This window comes from Papio anubis, chromosome 17 (assembly GCF_008728515.1).
Source record: "Papio anubis isolate 15944 chromosome 17, Panubis1.0, whole genome shotgun sequence".
NCBI lineage: Eukaryota > Metazoa > Chordata > Mammalia > Primates > Cercopithecidae > Papio > Papio anubis.
The window spans coordinates 73106420-73132765 of NC_044992.1; the positions used below are offsets into that span (position 1 = coordinate 73106420).

General features: G+C 47.9%; 1 protein-coding gene across 3 annotated transcripts in view; it reads right to left on the reverse strand.

Moving 5' to 3' along the window:
* The window catches only part of NPLOC4 (NPL4 homolog, ubiquitin recognition factor), an 85758-nt gene that overhangs the window by 32732 nt on the left and 26680 nt on the right, over window positions 1-26346 (reverse strand). For 2 of the 3 annotated variants that reach the window (XM_003913560.4, XM_009191463.4), the window contains exons 6-12: window positions 25382-25476; window positions 23047-23170; window positions 19987-20166; window positions 15504-15590; window positions 11484-11555; window positions 10363-10489; window positions 2859-3019 (exon numbers count right to left, since the gene is read on the reverse strand). In XM_003913560.4, the coding sequence (XP_003913609.2) occupies window positions 2859-3019; window positions 10363-10489; window positions 11484-11555; window positions 15504-15590; window positions 19987-20166; window positions 23047-23170; window positions 25382-25476 (846 nt within the window). The remainder of the gene's footprint in view (window positions 1-2858; window positions 3020-10362; window positions 10490-11483; window positions 11556-15503; window positions 15591-19986; window positions 20167-23046; window positions 23171-25381; window positions 25477-26346) is intronic. The other variant, XM_031657870.1, reaches the window with a different exon arrangement.

A 26346-nucleotide genomic window follows, 5' to 3' on the forward strand; every position in this document is an offset into this window, starting at 1 on the left:
GAAAGAAATCAGAGGCCGGGTGCAGTGGCTCACATCTGTAAACCCAGCATCTGTAAACCCAGCACTGTGGGAGGCCGAGGCAGGCAGATTGCTTGAGCCCAGGAGTTCAAGACCAGCCTGGGCAACATGGTGAAACCTTGATTCTACTAAAAATACAAAAGAGTTAGGTGGGCATGGTAGTGTGTGCCTGTAGTCCCAGCTACATGCGAGGCTGAGGCAGAAGGATCACATGAGCCCAGGAGGCAGAAGTTGCAATGAGCTGAGATCACGCCAGCCTGTACTCCAGCCTGGGTGACAGAGCGAGACGCTATTTCAAAAGAAAGATATAGGTCAGGCACAGTGTCTCATGCATGTAATCCCAGCACTCTGGGAGGCTGAGGCAGGCAGATCACTTGAGATCAGGAGTTCGAGACCAGCCTGCCCAACTGGGTAGGAGGGAGGAAGAGGAGGCAGGGGCCTGAATCCAAACCAGATAAGACCCCCAGCAAAGGGGACTGTGGCACTGAGACAGAAAGCCCCCTCCCTCCTCCTGCAGGAAGTGAGTGCTGGGAGACAAGAGTCGGGCAGAGACCCTAGAGACACAGGAGTTTCAAACATGTAGCCATTCTCCCCCCTCAAGATGTTTGCAGCTGGGTGTGGTATAATCCCAGCACTGTGGGTAGCCTCACACCTGTAATCCCAGCACTTTGGGTAGCCCAGGTGGGCAAATCGCTTAAGGCCAGGAGTTCCAAGACTGGCCTGGCTAACACAGTAAAACACACTCTCTACAAAAAATACAAAAAATTAGCTGGGTCTGGTGGCACATGTCTGTAGTCCCAACTACTCAGGAGGCTGAGGCACAAGAATTGCTTGAACTCCGAGGGCGGAGGCTGCAGTGGGCTGAGATCACGCCACTGCACTCCAGCCTGGGTAACAGAGCAAGACTGTCTCAAAAAAAAAAAAAAAAAGAAAAAAAAAATGCTTGTAAAAGTTTTAAGGTACATGGGATACCTACATAATTAAGTGTATGAGGCATGAGAAACACGAGAAACTTCTGGACAGACTGTATCTCCCAGCCTTTCAGGGCCAGTGAGACAAAGATTTAAGGAAGACTGTCACCTCACAAAGAGCACTACCAGGCTCTCAGATGGCACCCCTAAGGGGCTACACTGTAGAAAAACAGAAGGATCAACTCATCAAAATGCAAGTCAGCTCTGACCTGCCACTTGCCGCCTGGATGGAGATGGACAGCTCACCACCACCACGCTTCCCATGGAGGAAAGGAAAGCCCTCTCTAGAAGAAGACACCCTGCTGGAGTCTCTGGCTTGTGATACACAACGAGCACCACACCGCACACACTCAGCACCCCAGTAACAAGGACGGACAGACAGATGGTCCACAGAAAACACACTGCAGCTGTAGACCTACATACGCTAACCCATAATTAGAAAAAAAACCAATTAAAACTGACGCAGAAATAGCAGGTGACATAAGTTAGTATATAAGAACGTTAAAAGTTAATACGGGCCGGGCGCAGTGGCTCATGCCTGTAACCCCAACACTTTGGGAGGCTGAGGCAGGAGGACTGCTGGAGGCCAGGAGTTCAAGATCAACCTGGCCAACATAGTGAGATCCTGTCTTTAAAAAGAAAAGGAAAAAAAGAAAGAAAAAAGTTAATATAACTGTATCCTCTATGTTCAAAGAGTTAAGTAGAAACACGGGAAGCAATTAACAACTTAAACTTCTAGAATGAAAACTACAACGTCTGAGATTAACAATATGCTGGATGAGACTAACTGCAGATTAGACACTGTAGAAGTCAAGATCAATGAATGTTAAGACATAATACAAACTATCCAAAATGAAACACTGAAAAAGACTGAAACAAAATGAAGAGAGTATCAATAAACTGTGGGAAAACTCCAGGCAGTCAAATATATGTGCAACTGGAGCTCCCAAAGGAGCAGGAATCGCCAAAAAGAAAAAACGTTGAATAGCTGCAACTGACAGGATTCTAAAAAAAGGTCCCTAAACATCTCCCACTGTCTTCTCATCTCCACCCCCATCCTTGAGACAGGGTCTCACTCTGTCACCCAGGCCTACATGTAATGCAGTGGCACGATCATGGCTAAGGGCAGCCTTGACCTCCGCAGACTCAGGTGATCCTCCTACCTCAGCCTCCTAAGTAGCTGGGACAACAGTTCATGCCACCACGTCTATTTTTTGTAGAAACAGGGTCTCGCTATGTTGCCCAGGCTGGTCTTGAGGTCCTGGGCTCAAGCAATCCTCCTGCCTTGGCCTCCCAAAATGCTGGGATTACAGGCATGAGCCACCATGCCCAGGCCCCATCTTCTCCTTTAGAAACTGAGACTGTCGGCCGGGCGCGGTGGCTCAAGCCTGTAATCCCAGCACTTTGGGAGGCCGAGACGGGCGGATCACGAGGTCAGGAGATCGAGACCATCCTGGCTAGCACAGTGAAACCCCGTCTCTACTAAAAAAAAAAAAAAAAAAAAAAAAAATACAAAAAATTAGCCGGGCGAGGTGGCGGGCGCCTGTAGTCCCAGCTACTCGGGAGGCTGAGGCAGGAGAATGGCGGGAACCCGGGAGGCGGAGCTTGCAGTGAGCTGAGATCCGGCCACTGCACTCCAGCCCGGGCGACAGAGCGAGACTCCGACATGAGTAGTTAATATCCAGCCCCAGAAACGTGACAGAAGCCTTTAGTGACAAGGAGGGTTCAACCACAGCTGACAAATGGCTGCTATAGACAGAATGCACCCAAATTAGAAAGGTTCAAGACAGGTTGACACCATTATTATTATTATTTTTTTGTACAGAATTTTCTTTTTATACAGAATTCTTTTTCTTACCATACTTTTACCTTATAAAACACATCAGGCACGTACTGCTCACTGCTAGACTCCTTGGCGTAGCCAAGCTCCGGGGCATCCTTGCACGGCAGCAAACACTCATCACGGACGAGCGCCATACACTGATTGGACACCTGGTACCCTTCAAAGTGGACTTGATTGTCAGGACCACCTGCAAGAGAGAGACCTTCAAAAAGAGCCTACCAAACAGCATTCAAACCCAGTCCACATCTGTTAACTCTTCACCTCTGATCAATAGAAAAAACGAACCCTCAAGAGTTTGTCGGGGTAAGAGTTAAAAAGTGTTCAGTAGTCAGCGGGTGCAGTGGCTCACACCTGTAATCCCAGCACTTTGGGAGGCCGAGGTGGGTGGATCACGAGGTCAAGAGATTGAGACCATCCTGGCTAACTCAGTGAAACTCCGTCTCTCCGAAAAATACAAAAAATTAGCCGAGTGTGGTAGTGGGAGCCTGTAGTCTCAGCTACTTGGGAGGCTGAGATAGGAGAATGGCGTGAATCTGGGAGGCGGAGCTTGAAGTGAGCCGAGATTGCACCACTGCACTCCAGCATGGGTGACAGTGCGAGACTCCATCTCAAAACAACAAAAAAAAGTTCAGTAGTCAACGGATGGGTGGCCACAACACAAGACCTAGACATGCATGTCACAACACCCTGCAGCTCTACACACATTTGGCTCCACAAACAGGTGCCACCACGGACGTGCTCTATCAGAATCAGGAAATCAAGATTGTTAAACTTTTGAAAAAAAGAAAAAAAAGAAAAGAAAATGCTGGGTGCAGTGGCTCACGCCTGGAATCTGAGCACTCTGAGAGGGCAGGGTGGGAGGACTGCTTGAGCCCAGGAGTTTGAGACCAGTCTGGGCAAAATAGTGAGACCCTATTTTTCCAATTAAAAAAAAAAAAAAAAAAAAAAAAGATGATTAAACATTGTCTAACATCTGCCCCTAAAGCGAGGCTTAGTGTCATCAGCACTTGGGCTCCTGGTTCATAGTAACACCAGGGGTGTAAATGGCAGACAGATCCCTAGGTCCACGGTAAGGACGGGTGGATAAATTCATCTGGAGGCAGAGAGATGAGGGAGGGGTTGGAGAAGAGCAAGATGGAAACTATTTTTAACACAAACCCAGTCATTGTATTGTGTACACAGCAGCCTCTGTCTTACAGAAACCTGCACGGCCCCCACGCAGAGTCGATGCCACCAGGTATCATCACACAGTGTGGAGCTGCAGGTGCCACTCCACGGCCGTGGGTAGACCTGGGAGCCCAGATCCTCCACGGTTTCACCCTCCACACTGCCCACCCCATTCTTCTCTCCCAGTCTCCACTCCATCAAAACCTCCAGATTGACTTCATGTGGGGACAAGGGGACTACAGATCACGGCTGAGAGGCGGCAGTGTGGTCCAGTTAGACCAGGTCCCTGAAGTGAGTTGGCCAGATGATGCCATGGGGGCAGCCTGAGCCTTTGGAGGAGGCAGGCATGGGGGAGATGCCCACCGCCGCAGGGTGTGCTTCCAGAACTGAAGTTACCACTGACTACAATCTCATTATTTTTTAGGCATTTATTTATCGTTTTACAAGTAAGGTCTTACTATGTTGCCCAGGCCGGTCTCTAACTCCTGGCCCCATGTGATCCTCCCGCCTCAGCTTCCCAAAGTGCTGGAATTACATGTATGAGCCACTGTGCCCGGCTCTCATCATGTTATAGCTTTGGAAGAAAAAAAAACCCTCAATACCTCTATCTCAGTTCCTTTGACAAAAACAATTATTTATGATCAGAAAACAGAAACATAGTGCACGTGGCTTTCAAACACACATCAGAAAGCAAACCTGACAGCCACAAAATCAGAAAAGGTGAGGGAAGAGATAGAGCTGGCTGCCACGAAGCTCTCAATGCACATAGGAGACAGGTGATGGATGGCTTCAAAACCCTGAGTCAAAACTTGCTCCAAAGGCACAGTTCACTAGCATAGGATATTCTTCCTGCCCCAAACTCAAATGCTCAGGAGGTAGCCAACCCTGCGCAAACGACCACTAATATCTCAGCAAAGACACAGGCACCTCACTCACCCGTGTGCCTGGTGGCATAAATGGCACTAAAAGAATGAAGGGCTCACAGAGAGCTGAGGTAAAGGCTGGACAGAGCGCCAGGGAGCCACAGTGCAGACATCTGGTTAGGACACTGTGAAAACCTGGACTGGGCTTGGCACGGTGGCTCATACCTGTAATTCCAGCACTTTGGGAGGCCAAGGCAGGCAGATCGCCTGAGGTCAGGAGGTCAAGACCAGCCTGGAAAACATAGTGAAACCCTGTCTCTACTAAAAATTAGCCAGGCATGGTGGCATGCACCTGTAACCCCAGCTATTCAGGAGGCTGAGGCAGGAGAATTGCTTGGCCCCAGGAAGCAGAGGCTGCGATGAGCTGAGATCACGCCACTGCACTCCAGCCTGGGCAATGGAACAAGACTCTGTCTCCAGAATAAAACAAACAAACAAAAAAACAAAAACCTGCACTGGTGTTTAGATTGATCATTAACATGACAGGTCATTCAAGAAAGAAAAATCTAGCAGTTGAGAATAAGAGAAAAATGGAAAGCAGTATTTATAAAACTGAAGGCTGTTTATAAACCGCAAAATTGGCCATATGGATAATCTTCAAGGGTAAATTCACTGAGATGAACTGCAAACTCCCCCTCCCATGTGGAGCAGCAGGAAATACGTGTCCTGATGGGTTTGTGTAACCCTGCCGGGACGGTTGGCAGGACAAGTTAACTATCACTCCCTTCACAAATCAGCCAGTCAGGAAATCCTTACGTGGGAAGGATCACAGGGCCTACAAACAGGCAGTGACAGAAAAACCCCAGCTGCTATTGAATCTGAGATGCATTTCTGGTTTTTTAAACCAGATCCTCAGGAAGTAATTTTCACAGCCTGTAAATTTAGAGTATGCCAGACTATAAGGACACAGACGCCCAGCCCAGTGAGGGGCGTAAGCTCTGCACTGTCCTTCCACAGGCCCCTCAGGGTCACTCAAGCAAAGCGCACACTTCATCGGGGCCCTTACACTCTAAAGTCTCATGCCAGAGAATATCTGTGTACAATGAAAGGGGAAAGGGGAGGAAGGACAGATGCAGAGGGAGGGGCGAGGCCTCCGCATCCCAGCCAGGACCTGAGTGCTGCCGGCAGGAGTGCCACGCGCCCTGTGCCACATGGCTCAGTCTGCGCCTTCCTTTTTTTTTTTTTTTTTCTGAGACACAGTCTTGCCCTGTCGCCCAGGCTGGAGTGCAATGGCATGATCTCGGCTCACTGCAACCTCCGCCTACCAGGTTCAAGCAATTGTCCCGCCTCAGCCTCCCGAGTAGCTGAGACTACAGGCACGCACCACCACGCCCAGCTAATTTTTATATCTTTAGTAGAGATGGGGTTTCACCATGTTGGCCAGGCTGGTCTCGAACTCCTGACCTCGTGATCCGCCCACCTCGGCCTCCCAAAGTGCTGAATTATAGGCATGAGCCACCATGCCAGGCCTGGTCTGCACCTTCCTGTCTAAGGAGGGACGTGGGACAGGAATGCAGCAAGTACAATTTCCAACAGCGCCACAGGGTCCCCACATGGCCACGAGCAAGAGACCCTAACCCAGGGGGAAGAGCACACTTTACTTGTGTTAGAAAACCTTCACTCGGGCTGCAGCCATTAAAGACACGCAGGAGGAGGAGCACTCCTCAGTCGGCTACCACCCTCGGGAAAGGGAGACACAGCAAGTCTGAGCCCCAAGAGGGGTGATTCACACAGACACGAAGGGGCTGTCACTGCCTATCTGCTTATAAATTAGGTTATTTATTCTCTCTCAGCTCTAACATCTTTCAGTAAATGCCAATTCCAGAGGCGAAAAAAGCCTAAGGATGATCTATATAATCTCTCAACTCTCAACAAGAGGTATGACTCAAATTGAAGGTGGTAGCCCCCAAGTTAGAAACTGTAATTCTAAAAATGTGCCAGTTCTTCTGGTTCATGGAATAATTTCTCCATAGAAACAGTAATTAGACGGGGCACAGTGGCTCACACCTGTAATCTCAGGACTTTGTGAGGCCAAGGCAGGCAGATCACTTGAGGCCAGAAGTTCGAGACCAGCCTGGTCAACATGGTGAACCCGTCTCTATAAAAAATACAAAAACTAGCCAGGTGCGGTGGCTCACACCTGTAATCCTAGCACTTTGGGAGGCCGAGGCGGGTGGATCACGAGGTCAAGAGATCGAGACCATCCTGGCGAACACGGTGAAACCCTGTCTCTACTAAAAATACAAAAAAAAAAAAAAAAAAAAATTAGCCGGGCGAGGTGGCGGCACCTGTAGTCCCAGCTTCTAGGGAGGCTGAGGCAGGAGAATGGCGTGAACCCGGGAGGCGGCGGAGCTTGCAGCAAGCAGAGATCGCGCCACTGCACTCCAGCCTGGGCGACAGAGCGAGACTCCATCTCAAAATAAAAAAAAGAAAAAAAATTCTAAAAAAAAAAAATTACAAAAATTGGCTGGGTGTGTTGGCATGCGCCTGTAATCCCAGCTACTTGGGAGGTTGACGCACAAGAATCACTTGAACCCAGGAGGCAGAGGTTGCAGTGAGCCAAGATCGTGCCACTGCACTCCAGCCTAGGTGACAGAACAAGACTGTCTCAAAAAAAAATTAAAAATAAAAATAAAAGATCCTTGATTTCACTCAGAATAAAATAGAAATTAAAACCACACTGAAATACTGTGGAACTGTTCCATATCCCACATAACTCAGAATGCCCACTACACACTTGTGTAGACAAAAGCACTATTTACAATCATGTGAGATTAGAAGCAATTCTACTTTATAAAGAGCCACAAAACAGACAGGCACAGTTTCAATGCACACTGAATTCTCTGGGACTATAGTAGTGTAAGCGGAGGTCAGGGCACACTCTTCTGCCTGGAACTGGGTGGAGAGCTGCTGAGCCTCTCAGGAAGTCATGTTGCTGACAGCAAGGCCAGCTAAGAGGCCTGGACTTAGCCCTGTGCTCAGCCCTTGCCCACACAGGCCAGCACGGATCCCACTGTGCTGTTCTCACGGGTCAGTCCAGAAGCACTGACACACCTAAACGTTCGACTTTATTCTGTTTCTTTCCTATCACTTTCCCTTGATGTTACAATTACTCTGCCTTCTATTTCAGAATTCTGTGTGTCGCAGCCTACATTAGCTGTATTACCCATGAATTTTATTTCTGCATAGTAAAGGGGTATCACAAAGTGTTCTAAAAACAGGAGTTGAGTCTGATAGGCTTGGAAACTACCAGCCTACACTACTGCACCCAGATATCAGCCTACGTGTGGCAGGGGGGTGGGGATGTGACACCGAGAAGACTATGACGATACCTTTCTCCCCGTCTGTAAATACAATGCTAGCCCGGCAGAATTCTAAATGACATGAGCGCCTTTGTTCTCTGCTCCCCTCCTGGGTGCCCAGTGCCCCCTGCCTGACGCCCCAGCTGCTCTCCAGCTGCCCTGAGTCTCCCACCATGAAAGCATCCCTCCCCAGGGTGCCCTCACTAACGGGTTCTGTAACGCAGAATTCCCAGACCCTCCTTCAATCCTAGCCCAAATTCCCAACCCTTCCCTTAAGCGCTCAACCCAAGCAACAATTTAGGAAAATAAATCTGACTCAACTAATTCACATGTGAAATAGTTAACATGTATTAATTATTAAAATAATTAACATGTGAAAGATGCCTATCACTATTCAAAAAGTATATTCATTTCGAAAATCCATCTAAATGCACCTTACATCAAGGAACTAACTGCAGGCTAGGCAACACAGCAAGACTTCGTTTCTGTTAAAAATTTAAAAATTAGGCGAGGCATGGTGGCTCACGCCTGTAATCCCAGCACTCTGGGAGGCTGAGGTGGGCGGATCACGAGTCAGGAGATTGAGACCATCCTGGTTAACATGGTGAAACCCTGTCTCTACTAAAAATACAAAAAATTATCTAGGTGTGCTGGCGGGCACCTGTAGTCCCAGCTACTTAGGAGGCTGGGGCAGGAGAATGGCGTGAACCCAGGAGGCGGAGCTTGCAGTGAATTGAGATTGCACCACTGCACTCCAGCCTGGCAACAGAGAGAGACTCTGTCTCTGGGGAAAAAAAAAAAAAAAAATTTTTAAAAATTAGCCGGGCATGGTGGCGCACACATGTAGTCCCAACTACACGGAAGGCTGATGGGGGCGGATCACATGAGTCCAGGAGTCACACCAGTGAGCTGTGACTACACCACTGCGCTCCAGCTCTCCAGCCTGGGTGACAGAGCAAGAACCTGTCTCAAAAAAACAAACAAACAAAAAGACACAAAAACCTGGCAAGCTCAAGAATACGCAGCAAAGTGCAAAAACTTCTGCAGTCAGCTGGAACACTTTTCTTTCTTTCTTTTTTTAAAATATGTTTTATTTATTTATTTTTTGTAGAGATGGGGTCTTGCCATGTTGCCCAGGCTGATCTCAAACTCCCAGTCTCAAGGGATCCTCCTGGCTCAACCTCCCAAAATGCTACGATTACAGATATTGTAATCCCAGCACTCTGAGAGGCCAACAAGGGAGAACACCTGAGGCCAGGAGTTCAAGATCAGCCTGGTCAACAAGGCAAAACCCTGTCTCTACTAAAAATACAAAAATTAGCTGGGTGTGGTGATGTGCACTTACAATTCCAGCTGTAGGCTGGGGCACGAAAATCGCTTGAACCCAGGAGGCGGACGTTGCAGTGATCTGAGATTGCACCACTGCACTCCAGCCTAAATGACAGAGTGAGACTGTCAAAAAAAAAAAAAAAAAACCCGCTTTTTCCTTTTTGAGATGGAGTTTCACTCTGTTGCCCAGGGGAACATCCTTGTCCATATATACATACACATATATACATATATATATATTTTTTTTCTTTTCTTTTCTTTTTTTGAGTCTCGCTCTGTCACCCAGGCTAGAGTGCACCGGCACAAACTCAGTTCACTGCAATCTCCGCCTGCTTGGTTCAAGCGATTCTCCTGCCTCAGTTCCTTGAGTAGCTGGGATTACAGGTGCCCACCACCACACCCAGCTAATTTTTGTATTTATAATAGAGATGGTGTTTCACTCTGCTGGCCAGGCTGGTCTCAGGACTCCTGGACCTCAAGCGATCCACGCATCTTGGCCTCCCAAAGTGCTGGGATTACAGGTGTGAGGCACCACGCCCGGCCAAAATAGTGGACTTTTAAGGACAGCACTGGCCTAGAGGAGAACTCTGTGGAGGTCCTGATTCTGTTGTGAGTTTTGGGGTTTGTGTTTATAGTTTTATGCTGTTAAGTTCAGAATTTTTACCATAAAAAGAAAGGAGGAATTTACATCCCACAAGCCCAGTAAGAAAGTCCACTATAACTAAGTTAAGGATAAAAGGCTACCAAAAAGAGGAACAAAATATATTAACGAGGTGGTAATATTTACATTACAACTGTCCCTGTTATACCTGTAGCCACTGCAGTAACAAACTTGGATCCAAAATGTCCATCGGGAGAGAGCCGGCACATGTTGGGATGCTTGTTCTGGAAGTCTCCTGCAGTGATGCACTCTTCTGAACTTAGGAAATAGGTGTCCTAAGACAAGAGAAGCAGCCTATCAATTTTACACCATCATGCCAAATGTTTCTATTTCTTCATTAAAAAATGAGAACTAAGTCAGGCGCAGTGGCTCACACCTCTAATTCCAGCACTTTGAGAGGTGAAGGTGGAAGGCCCACTTGAGGACAAGAGTTCGAGACCAGCCTGGCCAACACAGCAAAACCTGGTCTCTATTAAAAATAAAAAAATTATCTGGATATGGTGGCGCACACCTGAACCCAGGAGGAAGCTGTAGTGAGCCGAGACTGTGCCACTACACTCCAACCTGTACGACAGAGCAAGACTGTCTCAACAAAATAAAAAAGAACCAAACGATAAAACTCAAAACCACTTTGAAGCAACTATCTATAATTCCTAACCATTACCAATTCCTCATCTAAAACCACCCACGACTACGAAGGCCAGAAGCACTATGCAAACCACCCGCCATGGGCTGAGCCCTGAAAGTCACTGTTTTGTAAAGGTAAGATGGGTTTAGCTCTATAAGACCAGGATATCCGGCCTTCATTGATCAAGAAGACCTTCTTGAAAAATAATGGGGCCTGAGGGCTGGGTGCAGTGGCTCACGCCTGTAATCCCAGCACTCTGGGAGGCCGAGGCAGGCAGATCACAAGGTCAAGATCAAGACCATCCTGGCTAACACGGTGAAACCCTGTCTTCACTAAAAATACAAAAAAATTAGCCAGGCATGGTGGTGGGTGCCTATAGTCCCAGCTTCTCGGGAGGCTGAGGCAGGAGAATGGCATGAACCCGGGAGGTGGAGCTTGCAGTGAGCTGAGATTGCACCACTGTACTCCAGCCTGGGCAACAGAGCGAGACTCCGTCTCAAAAAAAAAAAAATAATAATAATAATAATAATAATGGGGCCTGAAAGCTAGAACCAGCGGTGCAAAGAGACCCTGAGAATGCAGGCCAGTGCCATCTGTAACCAAGCCACAGGGCCACATGCACATTCCTATCTCCACCTCACCTTATTTCGACTGTAGCGGACTGTACCCTTTCGGGTATCTTCTGAGACGAGGTCTGTAAATATCCAGCCAACCTTAATAAAAAGGAAAGTATCTTTTAAACATCTCTTTAAGATAGATGATGAATGGTTGGGTGTGGTGACTACGCCTGTAATCCCAGCACTTTGGGAAGCTGAGGCAGGAGAATCATGAGGTCAAGAGATGGAGACCTTGGCCGGGCGCGGTGGCTCAAGCCTGTAATCCTAGCACTTTGGGAGGCCGAGACGGGCGGATCACGAGGTCAGGAGATCGAGACCATCCTGGCTAACACGGTGAAACCCCGTCTCTACTAAAAAATACAAAAAACTGGCCGGGCGCGGTGTCTCAAGCCATAATCCCAGCACTTTGGGAGGCTGGGGCAGTAGGATCGAGGTCAGAGGTCGAGACCATCCTGACTAGCAGGGTGAAACCCACGTCTCTATTAAAATACAAAAGCAGCAGGCTGAGGTGGCTGGGCGCCTGTAGTCCAGCTACTTGGGAGGCTGAGGCAGGAGAATGGCGTGAACCGGAGGCCCGGAGCTTGCAGTGAGCTGAGATCCGGCCACTGCACTCCAGCCTGGGCTGACAGAGCAAGACTCCGTCTCAAAAAAAAAAAAAAAATACAAAAAAACTAGCGAGGCGAGGTGAAGCCTGTAGTCCCAGCTTCCCGAGGAGGAGGCTGAGGCAGGAAAATGGCGTAAGCCGGGAGGTGGAGCTTGCAGTGGCGGGTCGGCCACTGCACACTCCCAGTCTAGGCTGACAGGCAGACTCCGTCTCAAAAAAAAAAAAAAAAAAAAGAAGTCGAGATTCACCCTGGCCAGCATGGTGAAACCCCGTCATAGCCACACCAGAAGTGGGGAGTGTGGCTCATGCCTGTAAATGCCCCAGCACTTTGGGAGATGAGGAAGCGGGTGGATCACCTGAGTCAGAGTTCGAGACCAGCCTGACCAACATGGTGAAACCCCGTCTCTACTAAAAATACAAAATTAGCCAGGGTGGTGGCACATGCCTGTAATCCCAGCTACTCAGGAGGCTGAGGCAGGAGAATCACTTGAATCCGGGAGGCAGAGGCTGCGGTGAGCCGAGATTGTACCATTGCACTCCAGCCTGGACAACAAGAGCGAAACTCTGTCTCAAAAAAAAAAAAAAAAAAAATTAGCTGGGCATGGCCGGGCGCGGTGGCTCACGCCTATAATCCCAGTACTTCAGGAGGTCAAGAGGACGGATCACGAGGTCACGAGGTCAGGAGATCAAGACCATCCTGGCTAACACGGTGAACCCCATCTCTACTAAAAATACAAAAAAATTAGCTGGCCGAGATGGCAGGTGCCTGTAGTCCCAGCTACTCAGGAGGCTGAGGCAGGAGAATGGCGTGAGCCTAGGAGGTGGGGCTTGCAGTGAGCCGAGATTGCGTCACTGCACTCCAGCCTGGGTGACAGAGTGAGACTCCATCTTAAAAAAAAAAAAAAGATAGGCCGGGCGCGGTGGCTCAAGCCTCTAATCCCAGCACTCTGGGAGGCCGAGACGGGCGGATCACGAGGTCAGGAGATCAAGACCATCCTGGCTAACATGGTGAAACCCCGTCTCTACTAAAAAAAAACAAAAAAACTAGCCGGGCGAGGTGGTGGGTGCCTGTAGTCCCAGCTACTCGGGAGGCTGAGGCAGGAGAATGACGTAAACCCGGGAGGCGGAGCTTGCAGTGAGCTGAGATCCGGCCACTGCACTCCAGCCTGGGCGACAGAGCGAGACTCCGTCTCAAAAAAAGATAGATGATGAATGTTTTCTGGCTTTTGCCCAGAGAGCTCAAAAAGAATGTTCTCAGTCAGAAGCTCCTTTTTGTGAGCCAGGTTAATCTACATCAATGGGTTCCTCAAGTAAGATGCCAGGCCACACCCAGGGATCTCCATCTCTGTTCAGTAGAAACTGGCCACCCTCCCTCTGGTGCTGCTGGGTTAAAGATGAGTTTCTTCAGCCCCAACTCTGCCCAGCACCATATGGATGCAACAGACACAGCAGTGAGTGAGACCAACAGAAGGTGGTTGAAAAAGGCACTTAAACTCCCAAGAGGAAGACAGACAACAGGCAAGCAAATAAACATTTCACAGAGTAGGTCTTTCCCAACAAGCTAAGAAAAAGGATTCCTAGAGAAAGGCACTTAAGATAAAAGGGGAAATATAATGCAGACTTCACATAGTTGCTCCTGGGAGCTCCAGTTCAAGGTCAGAAGGAAGCATCTGAGGGTATCGGGATCTGAAACCTGTGACCCAGCACCCCCTGCACGTTCAGTGTGGCAGTGCCTGTGTGCTGTGGGATCCTCAGGCCCGCCTCTGCCTGTGAATTCTTGCACCAGAAGCCTGTCGCAAGGCCGCAGGAGTAGCACTTGTGTCCCAGCAGTTGTCACTTCTGTCCTCGGGAAGGATCTGTGGCCCATGACTCTCCCCAGCACTACCTGACACACAACTCTTCCCATCCGTCCCCAGCAGATATGACCAGCACACTGGGAGACTTTCACTGTCTTTAAAGATGCCCTAATGAATGAAAACCCAAGGTGATGGCAACAGAGAAAATGAGACTTAAAGGATTAATGTAATTAAGCAGTAAATAAAGCAGAATCAAAATCAAACTGAGAAATATAAGGGCTTAGAAACTCATATTTTGGGCCAGACATGGTGGCTCACACCTATAATCCCAGAACTTTGGGAGACCAAGGCGGGTGGATCACCTGACGTCGGGAGTTCAAGACCAGCCTGGCCAACATGGTGAAACCCCATCTCTATTAAAACAACAAAAATTAACTGGGCGTTGTGGTGGGCGCCTATAATCCCAGCTACTCAGGAGACTGAGGCAGGAGAATCACTTGAACCCGGGAGGCAGAGGTTGCAGTGAGCCAAGATCGTGCCACTGCACTCCAGCCTGGGTGACAGAGCAAGACTCCTAAAAATAAAATAAAATAAAATAAAAAGAGAAACTCATGTTTTGAAGAAAAGTATTTAAGTAATTTCAAGATTCTGAACTGTAAGACTACAACAAATTAGGCCAAAAAATTGGACCAATCTCTTTTCAACAAAAGAATTTCCAGAATTTGAACCAAAATATGACCCTAAATGAAGATGCTGACTCCTTGTTAGAAACAGGATGTTTCTTTCATAACAGAGTAAAACTGCGTATGGACTGCTCACTGACACTAGGTTTTAAGTCACATTTGCAGTCTCACCCCCTTCATCTGTAGAGAGGATGAAATAATCTAGAGATTATTTTTCACAGTCTGAGATGATTAGGAAATAAAGGATAAAACATACTTACTAATATTAAACTTGTAAGATATGTTCAAATTCATGGCTCTACATGAATTTATAAAAATCATTCCTGGGAACCTTATCAATGATGTCAGATAAACCAGATCAACAGAATAAAAAAGGAAATCCTTGTCTCATTTTCTAACTGTTCCATGAAACTAGGAAGAACTGTAGGCTCAGAGAGCTAAATTATCAACAGGAAATGAAACGATGATTGATGACGGAACAGCAGAAGCTCCAAGTGCACGACACGGAACATGAACGCTGTCAACGGAACGCCAGCCTTGACTGTCCTCGGCTTCCAACCTACACGAAGGGACGGCTCAGGCAGAAGGGACACACATGCACAGGGGAGCCAGCAGGGGTGCAGCTGGGGTCTGACTCCTGCTTCTATTTCCCACTTGAAGCAGTCCTCAACAAGTGTGGCTGGAAGGCTGAAATACAACAGCCAGATCCGCACTGGGATTTTTTTTTTTTTTATGCTCAAGAAAACGTTCTCATTTTAGTTTAAGTCAGAGGAACATAAAAGTTATTGGTGCCCAATAAACACACGTGAAGTTTCAAAACGTATGGTGCCTGCACCTGACCTTGTGCAGCTGGGGAGAGCCAGTCCCTCACACAGCCCAACCACTCCCCCAACCCTCCCTGGCCTGGATGCTCAACAGAGCCTGGCCACTCCCCCTGCTTGGCTGCCGGATGCCTCAGTACCTTCCGCAGGCCAAGTTTGGCAGCAATTTCATCGACCACTTCAGCTTTTGGATCCTCAAGAAGCTCCAAGCTGTTCTGTGTACCAATCTGCAGGGAATCAAAGGGAGAAGACGGACTTAGAGCAGAGGGCTCAGGAAGCAGCACTCCAAGCCCTCCCAATTCCAGCTCCAGGTCACAAGGAGTGCTGGGGCCCTCCTTGTCAGAAAGGAGAACTACAGCCACAGATAAAACACATGCGACACGCCTCCCGGCTTCTCTCCTTCTAAGGTTGCGCTGTGCCTTTTACCAGGACTGCAAAACATGTGGCACGCAGGGCCCAGCTGATGTGTGTGGCACGGCTCTGCATCAGGAGCACTCAGGACTAAGGGAAGGTCTATACTCCTGCCTGTTTTAAAAGTTCCTTCATCAGGAAATGAAGTTATTTTCAAACTTCCTTGGATAAGTAGCTTCACTCCAAACAGCTTTGGCTAAATTAGGCAAGACTCAAACTGTAAGGTAACATCCATTCCCAGAAAACAGGCCTGGACAATCTGCGTGCCGCTCCCCAGAGACAATGCGCTTGGCGTCACAGCTAAGGTACTGAATTGGAGAGACACTATGAACTCCACAGAGAGCGATGAGCTCACCAACCCTAAGGAAGGGAAAAGGCATTCGAAAATCACCACCTCCTTCCATCTGGCACAGGGCAGTCGATGAGCTGTGGCTTCGACTGGCTCCCATGCAAATGAAACCAGCCACAGCACATGACTTCCCAGAGTGGACCAAGCTTATCAAAATCGTTAATGTTCACTTAAATGTAGCCTGCGGGTCATTAATAGGTGTCATTTCATGCAGAAACCCCAGCAATAAGAATAGGAAAGGTAAAGGTAATCCCAAATTGAGCTGCAGTAACTGGACATATCCTTGCAAATTAGTCAAAATCTGGCAAAACCACAAAGAAGTTTACGTTTGCTGGGTATTACCCATATGGAGGTCATTAATACCTCCAGAACATAGGTTAAACCACAAACTCAGAGAAAAATCTAAGGAAAAGGAGTTGTTTAATGACATGTGGCAACATAAGCAAATTTTTGTGTGTGTATTTTTAGTAGAAATGGGGTTTTGCTGTGTCAGTCAGGCTGGTCTTGAACTCCTGGCCTCAAGTGATCTGCCTCGCCCCTACAAAGTGCTGGGATTACAGGCATGAGCCACCACACCTGGCCTCAATTATACTTTTAATAGAACCATTGAGCTCTCCATGAAAGAGACCCCTTAAAAAAACTGAATCTGAATACTTTGTGCTTGGAAGAGCAGCATACTGAGTACAGCACAGTGACCTAAGGGTTGAGACTTCACTGGCGGGGTCTCTACTGCCATCTAGTGTCTCTTTTTAAAAGAACCATGGCAGAGGCCTCATGAAACACTACATCTATTGTTACGCAAAGATACCAAAACTGTCACTGAAAATCCATATAAATACAGCTAAGACAGACACACATTTCGTGCTGGGGCCACTAGCAAGCCTGTACACCAGCTATCACCCATGCACAACCTGCAGTTTCAGACTCTAATCAGCAACCTCTGAGAGCAGCTGCAGGGCACCCCAGCAGCTGCAGGGCATCCCAGTCAGGTTATTTAAATAGGAAGCCAGTCATCCAGTGATCTCCACAAGACAGTGTTAGGTGGAAACAGTGTTAGGTGGAAAAAGTGCACATAATATAGTATATGCACAAGGAAACAAAGAAGGGGGATAGTATGATTGTGTGTGCATGCATATGTGTGTGTATCTGCTTACACCAAAAATGTCACACATACAAAGAAAACAAAACTAGCCAGGCTCAGTGGCATACACTTACAGTCTCAGCTACTTGAGAGAAAGATAAGAGGATCTCGCTCAGGGCCGGGCGCGGTGGCTCAAGCCTGTAATCCCAGCACTTTGGGAGGCCGAGGCGGGTGGATCACGAGGTCAGGAGATCGAGACTATCCTGGCTAACATGGTGAAACCCCGTCTCTACTAAAAATACAAAAAACTAGCCGGGCGTGGTGGCGGGCGCCTGTAGTCTCAGCTACTTGGGAGGCTGAGGCGGGAGAATGGCGTGAACCCGGGAGGCGGAGCTTGCAGTGAGCCGAGATCACGCCACTGCACTCCAGCCTGGGAGACACAGCGAGACTCCGTCTCAAAAAAAATAAAGAAAAAAATAAAAAATAAAAAGAGGATCTCGCTCAGGAGATCCCTTACAAAACAAAACAAAACAGGCACAATGGCTCATGCTGGTAATTCTAGTACTTTAGGAGGCCAAGGCAGTAGGATCACTTGAGGTCAGGAGTTTGAGACCAGCATGGGCAACACAGAGACCCTCTCTGTATTTAAAAAAAAAAAAAATTGGCCGGGCGCGGTGGCTCAAGCCTGTAATCCCAGCACTTTGGGAGGCCGAGGCGGGTGGATCACGAGGTCAGGAGTTTGAGACCAGCCTGACCAACATGGTGAAACCCCGTCTCTACTAAAAATACAAAAATTAGCCAGGCATGGTGGCAGCGCCTGTAATCCCAGCTATTCAGGAGGGTGAGGCAGGAGAATCACTTGAACCGGGAAGTGGAGGCTGAAGTGAGTGGAGATCGCGCCACCGTACTCCAGCCTGGGCAACAGAGTAAAACTCTGTCTCAAAACTAAAAAAAAAAAAAAAAAAATCAAACTTCGAGAAGTCCAACTAAAAAGATTTTAGGCTGAGCATGGTGGCTCACACTTGTAATCCCAGAATTTTGGTAGGCTGAGGCGAGTGGACTGTGTGAGCCCAGGAGTTCCAAACCAGCCTGGGCAACATGGCGAGATCTGACTCCACACACACACACACACACACACACTACATATATATATACACACACACACACACACTACATATATATACACACACACACAAACACACATATATATGATATATATGTCAGGTGTGGTGGTGCACACCTGTAGTCCCAGATACTTGGGAGGCTGAGGCAGGAGGATTGCTTGAGCCCAGGAGGGCTGCAATTGAGGCTGCACTGAGCCGTGATGTGACTACTGCACTCCAGCCTGGGCAACAGAGTGAGACGCTGTCTCAAAAAGAAAACAGGTTTTAAATTCTAGGGGCTACCTCTAGAGGAAAGCAGGGTAAAGGGAAATGAATAAGCCTTGTTTGTAAATATGACTTTGGAAATGTGCACATTTTTTTTCTTTTCCAACTTTTAAAAATACTTCTGGCTGGGCACAGTGGCTCATACCTGTAATCCCAACACTTCAGGAGGCCAAGATGTGAGGATCACTTGAGACCAGTAGATCAACACCAACCTGGGCAATATAGCGAGACCCTGACTCTACCAAAAATTTAAAAATTAGCTTGCATGGTGGCATGCACCTGTAGTCCCAGCTACTCAGAAGTCTGAGGCAGGAAGATCGCTTGAGCCCAGGAGGTCAAGGCTGCAGTAAGCCATGATTGCACAACTGCACTCCAGTCTGGGCAACAGAGCAAGACTCATCTCTAAAAAATAAATAAATAAAAATTAAAAATTTTTATTTATTTCTAACATAATTTATTAATTTCTAACATAACAGCTAATGTAAAGAATTTTACAATGAATACTCATATACCCACCACTAGATTCAGCATGAACATTTGCTATGCACTATCTGTCCCTCTAGTCACCCATCAATCCATTTTTCTATTGGATTTCAAGTAAATTACAGACATAAATGTACTTCTCCCTAAATAGTACAGCATGCGTATCATTAACTAGCATTCAGTATCTGTTTAGTTTTTACTTTTGCAATAAAATGTATGTAAAACACACTATATAAATAGTATACATAATTACAAAACAAATTAAAATTTATATAAACATACACACACAGCCCAGTTCCTAAAAACTGGAAATATAATGTGTAACTGGTTGGTGGCATAATCATACTGAGAGGGCCTTCCAAGCACAGTGACTAGCTATGTACACACCCTACGGATACACCCTCAGGACACTTCTTTCTCCTCCAAACAAATCTTAAGTTGTTTTCAGTCCTATTTTGGTGGCAGTTTTGTTATTCTGGTGACACTCTGGTGATTGGTGCTGAGGTGTGTCTGTGGCCTTCTCCATGGTCCCTAAGACAGTGACTGCTGCACAGCGGAAGAGACACAGATTAACACACAGAGGACTGAGCACCTGGACACTACGGAGGCAATGAGCATACCTGGACACAGACAGCAGACGAGATAAAAACACTGGATCAATAGTGGCAAATGTACCGGGTGTGTAAGAAAATATCCTTATCCTTAGTAACTGAAGTAACTATCCAATATACTGAAGGTTTCAAGAGCCATGCTCTCACTCTCCAGTAACTCAGAAAATGTTGTGCACATGCACCGGCGTGTGACAGAGGGGGCACAAACAACAGAGCGAACAGGGCAAGGCCTCTCCGAAAGGGCGTCCCCCACGGCCTCCAAACACAGAAACTCAGGAACTTGAATCCCATCATGTTTACCTGAGGTGGCTCATAAATCGCAGCCACTTCAGCCCTGATGCCAAGAGGAATGTCTTTGTGCTCCGTGTACCGTCCATATAAGTACCCGAAATGCTGGTTCCCTGTCTTTCTCCAGAAGTCAAGAAAGCGGTCAGCGACGGTGTGATTCTCAAACATGATATTGTCCACATGCCTGTACTTCTGTAGAGTTAACAAGAGTGGGCTGATGAAAATATGCCATCAAAAATAAATCACTTATTTTTCTAGCACAAACCATTCATAAATATATTTTACCTAGTTCTTTAAAAAACAAACCAATAGGCCGGGCGCGGTGGCTCAAGCCTGTAATCCCAGCACTTTGGGAGGCCGAGACGGGCGGATCACGAGGTCAGGAGATCAAGACCATCCTGGCTAACATGGTGAAACCCCGTCTCTACTAAAAAAAATACAAAAAACTAGCCGGGCGAGGTGGCGGGCGCCTGTAGTCCCAGCTACTCGGGAGGCTGAGGCAGGAGAATGACGTAAACCCGGGAGGCGGAGCTTGCAGTGAGCTGAGATCCGGCCACTGCGCTCCAGCCTGGGCGACAGAGCAAGACTCTGTCTCAAAAAACAAAACAAAACAAAACAAACAAACCAATAGGGTGTGATGGTGCATGTCTGTGGTCCCAGATACTCAAGAGGCCGAGGCTAGAGGATCGCTTGAGCCCAGGAGTTCAAGTCCAGCCTGGGCAACAGAATGAGACCCCTGTATCTTAAAAAATAATCATCTGGGCCGGGCGCGGTGGCTCAAGCCTGTAATCCCAGCACTTTGGGAGGCCGAGACGGGTGGATCACGAGGTCAGGAGATCGAGACCATCCTGACTAACACAATGAAACCCCATCTCTACTAAAAATACAAAAAATTAGCCAGGCGTGGTGGCAGGCGCCTGTAGTCCCAGCTACTGGGGAGGCTGAGGCAGGATAATGGCGTGAACCTGGGAGGCGGAGCTTGCAGTGAGCCAAGATGGCACCACTGCACTCCAGGCAACAGCAAGACACCATCTCAAAAAATAGAAAAATAAAAAAATAATAATCTGCTATTCTATTCAAAAAAATAAAAACAAACATTACTAAAGAAAAAAACCAGGCCGGGCGCGGTGGCTCAAGCCTGTAATCCCAGCACTTTGGGAGGCCGAGGCGGGTGGATCACAAGGTCAGGAGATCGAGACTATCCTGGCTAACATGGTGAAACCCCGTCTCTACTAAAAATACAAAAAAAACTAGCCGGGCGCGGTGGCGGGCGCCTGTAGTCCCAGCTACTTGGGAGGCTGAGGCGGGAGAATGGCGTGAACCCGGGGGGCGGAGCTTGCAGTGAGCCGAGATCGCCACTGCACTCCAGCCTGGGAGATTACAGTGAGACTGGCCCCAAAAAGAAAAAACCAGTCAGGGTGGTGGTTTGCGCCTGTAATGCCAGCATACCCCCTTTGGGAGGCCGGAGGGCAGGCAGATCCTTGAGGCCAGGAGTTAAACCTCGTGACTATTCAACACAGTGAAACTCTGCCCCTACTAAAAATACAAAATTGGCCGGGCACGGCTCAAGCCTGTAATCCCAGCACTTTGGGAGGCCGAGACGGGCGATCACACGCAGGTCAGGCAATCGAGACCATCCTGGCACACGCGTGAAACTCTACTAAAAATACAAAACTAGCCGTGGAGGTGTGGCGGCACCTGTAGTCCCAGCTACTCTCAGCGTGGAGGCTGAGGCAGGGAGACGCATGTGAAACCCAGGAGGCATGGAGCTTGCAGGAGCTGGAGATCCGCCACTAGTACTCCAGCCTGGGCGACCAGGAGCCGACTCCATCTCAAAAAACACAAAAATTAGCCAGGTGTGGTGGTTCTGCCTGTAATCCCAGCTACTCGGGAGGCTGAGGCAATAGAATTGCTTGCATCTGGGAGGCGGAGGTTGCAGTGAGCCGAGACTGCACCAACTGCAATTCAGCCTGGGCTACAGAGTGAGACTCTGTCTCAAAAAAACAAAAACAAAAAACAAAAAAACGAAACAAAGCAAAAACACTCTGCCCTTTAGACCACTTCAGAGTACAGTGGCGGGGTGGGGTGGGGAGGTATAGGAGGATGGAGATGGCTTTCATCTATCAATAAATTCAAAATAATTCCATTGTGATTTAACCTAAAATACAGGTTTTCACAATCTCTAGGGCAAAAAACAAATGAGTTTTCTTTTTTTTTTTTTTTGAGACGGAGTCTCGCTCTGTCACCCAGGCTGGAGTGCAATGGCGTGATCTCGGCTCACTGCAACCTCCGCCTCCCAGGCTCAAGTGATTCTCCTGCCTCAGCCTCCTTAGCAACTGGGACAACAGGCACCTGCCACCATGCCTGGTTAATTTTTGTATTTTTAGTAGAGATGGGATTTCACCATATTGGCCAGGCTGGTCTCGAACTCCTGACCTCAGGTGATCCACCCGCCTCAGCCTCCCAAAGTGCTGGGATTACAGGTGTGAGCCACCATGCCCGGCCAAAATAAAGTAGTTTTCAAGAAGAAAAAAGGAATGGAGAACACAGGAGATTTCCAAAAAAGTCAAGGAGGCCACGGAATTCTCTCTAAGGAGCCGTTTTCTCTAAGGGCACAGTGGCAGCAGGAAGGTGAGGTAGGCAACGAGGTGGGACAACGAGAGCAGAACATCCAGAAAGGCCGGAATGCCCCCTCCTTCCTGAGCCACATTCTCTCCTTAAGCCAGCCTGGACGGGTGCTCAGAGCTGGTCCAAGGGGTGCCCCTTTACCAACCTTCAGAGACAGTTTCCTCACAACCACTGAGGATTTTAAATAATCACCAGGAACATTCTGCCTCCATATGAGCCAGCAAAAAAGAGAACTGAGGGCTCATACTCCATACCTCCAAGAGCAAGAAGCCTTAAAAATGACATATTCAGCGCACCACTTCCACAAAAGGGTCATTCAATCCATCAGACAGTACTGAAAACCCACCATGGAGGTGCTAATGGCGTTCCACTCCAAGGGGCTCTTCTGGAAATACTCATTTCTCAGCCATGAAAACAAATCTAGACAGACAGGGAACATCTCACCTGTCTGTTCAGCGTGATGGCGCTCGGCTGGCACTTAGTACAGATGCCGTTCGGCCACGGGAGGTGCCCCTCGCACCCTGACTTAATCTTGCAGCTGATGTTCTCCAGGGCAACAAATTTCCCCCTACGTAGAAGAGAAGCAACTTACTTAAACATCACATTGGTGAAAAGTTGAGCACGAGGCTGGAAGCTACATGTTAAGTACCTTACACTTCCTGAACAGCATCTCAGGAGCTAAGAACGTGGCAGCAGCAGGGAAGATGTGCTAAGGGTGTTTCTAATGGAAGCTCTGCTTGCAGTTCCAGCACATTCCGAATCCTAGCTTGTCCCATATGCTTCAACCACACAGAAACACACAACTACTTTCCTACCAAACTCTGGTGTTTTTTTACTATCTATCACCAACACGCAAGAAAGTTTGCAAGAATACTGCAGGATATCTATTGACGTCACCTGTGCCACTGAGTGGACATGAGGCTGGTACAGGTTTCATTAAATTATCAGCAACATTGACATTAGCCCAGTACTTAGATAGTTGTAAAAAATTCTTATTCATGTGAAAAATCTGATTAGGATATATAATTAAGGCATCTTCACTGCTTTAGGCTAAAATAAAAACTACTGTTGAAGATTGTCAATGAGAAAGTCCTGCACCCTACTCTGAACTTCTTTTTCTCCAGCTTTATTGAAACATAATTGACCAAAAAAAAAAAATTTTTTTATCTTTAAGGTGGACGTGAGGTTTTGTTTTTCAGATAAAAACTATATCCTTACAGTGGAAGAAATGATGTTCTGAAACATGTCCACACTGTGGAACGGCTAAGTTAAGCTAATTAACATACGCAGTACCTCACACACTGATCATTTTTTGTGGTGAGCCATTTTTGGTATCATAGCATCTAGGAAGAAATGACTCGTCACCAAATCTGCATGTTAATGGCAGCCACAAACATGCCCCCACTAGGGACTGTGTTCCTTGACCTAGACTGACAAAAGGCTGACCAAGTCTCTTTCACTACAATCAATCTGCACCCACTCCTTAGTCCAGAGAGTTCCATAGCTTTTCCCACTGATAAGCAATAGTGGGTTTCTAGTAGGTTTCTTCTTCTGGTCTAACATTTTTAAAAAGTCATTTTAGGATGTCAGCGGGTTGTCAGAGAAAAGCTACAATCAGGCGAATATGACATCCTTCACAAAATGTTGCTGACTTCAGTTCAGCCACCATCTCCTCTTGTCGCACTGACAGGAATTACAAAATAATAGCTGACGCCTGTTACTTTCTGGTAGGGTGTACAGAGAGCCAACAAGAGAAAGTCGTACAGGCAAGGACTTGCCACGGCTTAAAAGAAATCAAAATGCTCAGTTCACCCCTCTCTGGCCACTGTTACCACCTGTGCCGACCTGGCTGAGCCTGTGGGCAACTACTCTGGTGCCCTGAGGACAAGTGCCTGCAGCCCCTGCTGTGGCTGAAAACCAAGCTGACTCAGAGGCCGGGCTCTAGGGAAAGGATTGCCAGGCACTGAAGTGGGGGAGCTGAGATTATCACAGGGTAGTTGTTTTTCTGAAAAGCAGAGAATGAACTCAGACCACAGATACAACAGGCCACCATCACAGATGCTATCTTGCCAGGGCGGTGTGTGTGTGGACAGCCTCTATCCGACACTGCACTGTGGCTACACAACCAACGGCCTGCACAGTCACTGCCTTGCTCCCTTCTAGAACCAGGTTGGCCAGGTGAGGTGGCTCACACCTGTAATCCAGCACTTTGGGGAAACCAAGGCAGGAGGATCACTTGAGCCAAGGAGTTCCAGACCAGCCTGGGCAACATAGTGAGACCCCATCTCTTAAAAACATATATGTGGGCCGGGCACGGTGGCTCACGTATGTAATCCCAGCACTGTGGGAGGTCGAGGCGGGCGGATTACGAGGTCAGGAGATCTAGACCATCCTGGCTAACACAGTGAAACCCCGCCTCTACTAAAAATACAAAAAATTAGCTAGGCATGGTGGTAGGCACCTGTAGTCCCAGCTACTCGGGAGGCTAAGGCAGGAGAATGGTGTGAACCCAGGAGGCAGAGCTTGCAGTGAGCCAAGATTGCGCCACTGCACTCCAGCCTGGGCAACAGAGCCAGACTCCGTCTCAAAAAAAAACAAAAAACAAAAAACAAGACATATATGTGTACATAAAATATAAATAAATAGCCGGGCGCGGTGGCTCAAGCCGGTACCCCCTCATCTTTACTTCTCTCATTCACACGTTCAGTGGCTATAAGCAACAACTGCCAGACACACAAAAAGGAATTTACGCACAACCAGGTCATAGCAAGCTGCTTACTTGTCAGCCCCTCCAGTCAGCTTCCGGATGTAGGCATGGAAGGACATGTGCTTCACAGGAGGCTCGAGATGGTTTAGATAGTCCTCATCGAATGGCTGCCAAGACACAGAGTAAGCAAGTGCAGTCACACCTGCTGGGTGCTCCAGGCGCTGAGCCTCCGTTGTGCACAGAGGCCAGGCAGCATGGCCTCGGCAAGTCAAGGCCCATAGCCAAAGCAGGTACTGGGGTCTCCCTTACCACTCTAGGTCAGAACCAAGTTTTTCTTTTTTTAATTAATTGATTTTCGTTATTGTTGTTTTTGTGTGTTTTGTTTGTTTATTTGAGACAGAGTCTCACTCTGTCGCCCAGGCTGGAGTACAATGGCACAGCGGCACAATCTCTGCTCACTGCAACCTCCACCTCTGAGTTCAAGCGATTCTTCTGACTCTGACTCCCAAGTAGCTAGGACTATAGGCACGCGCCACCACGCCTGGCTAATTTTTGTATTTTTAGTAGAGACGGGGTTTCAGCATATTGGCCAGGCTGGTCTCGAACTCCTGACCTCGTGATCCAACCACCTCGGCCTCCCAAAGTGCTAGGATTACAGCGTGAGCCACTGAGTCCGGCCAATTTAATTGTTTTAGAGATGGGGTCTCACGCTGTTGCCCAGGCTGGAGTACAGTGGTACAATCACGGCTCACTGCAACCTTGACCTCCCAGCCTCAAGTGATTCTCTTGCCTCAGCTTCCCGAGTAGCTGGGACTACAGGCGTGAACCATCACACCCAGCTAATTTTTTAAATTTTTTGTAGAGACAGGGTATACAAAAAAAGAGTTGCCCAGGCTCAACAACTCCTAGGTTCAAGTGATCCTCTCACCCTGGCCTCCCAAAGTGTTGGGACTACAGGTGTGAACAGCACATAGCCAGAAGCAAGTTTTTCTTTGTGGGCCAGTTATCTTTTCAAGATTAAAATGAATCTCTATTAA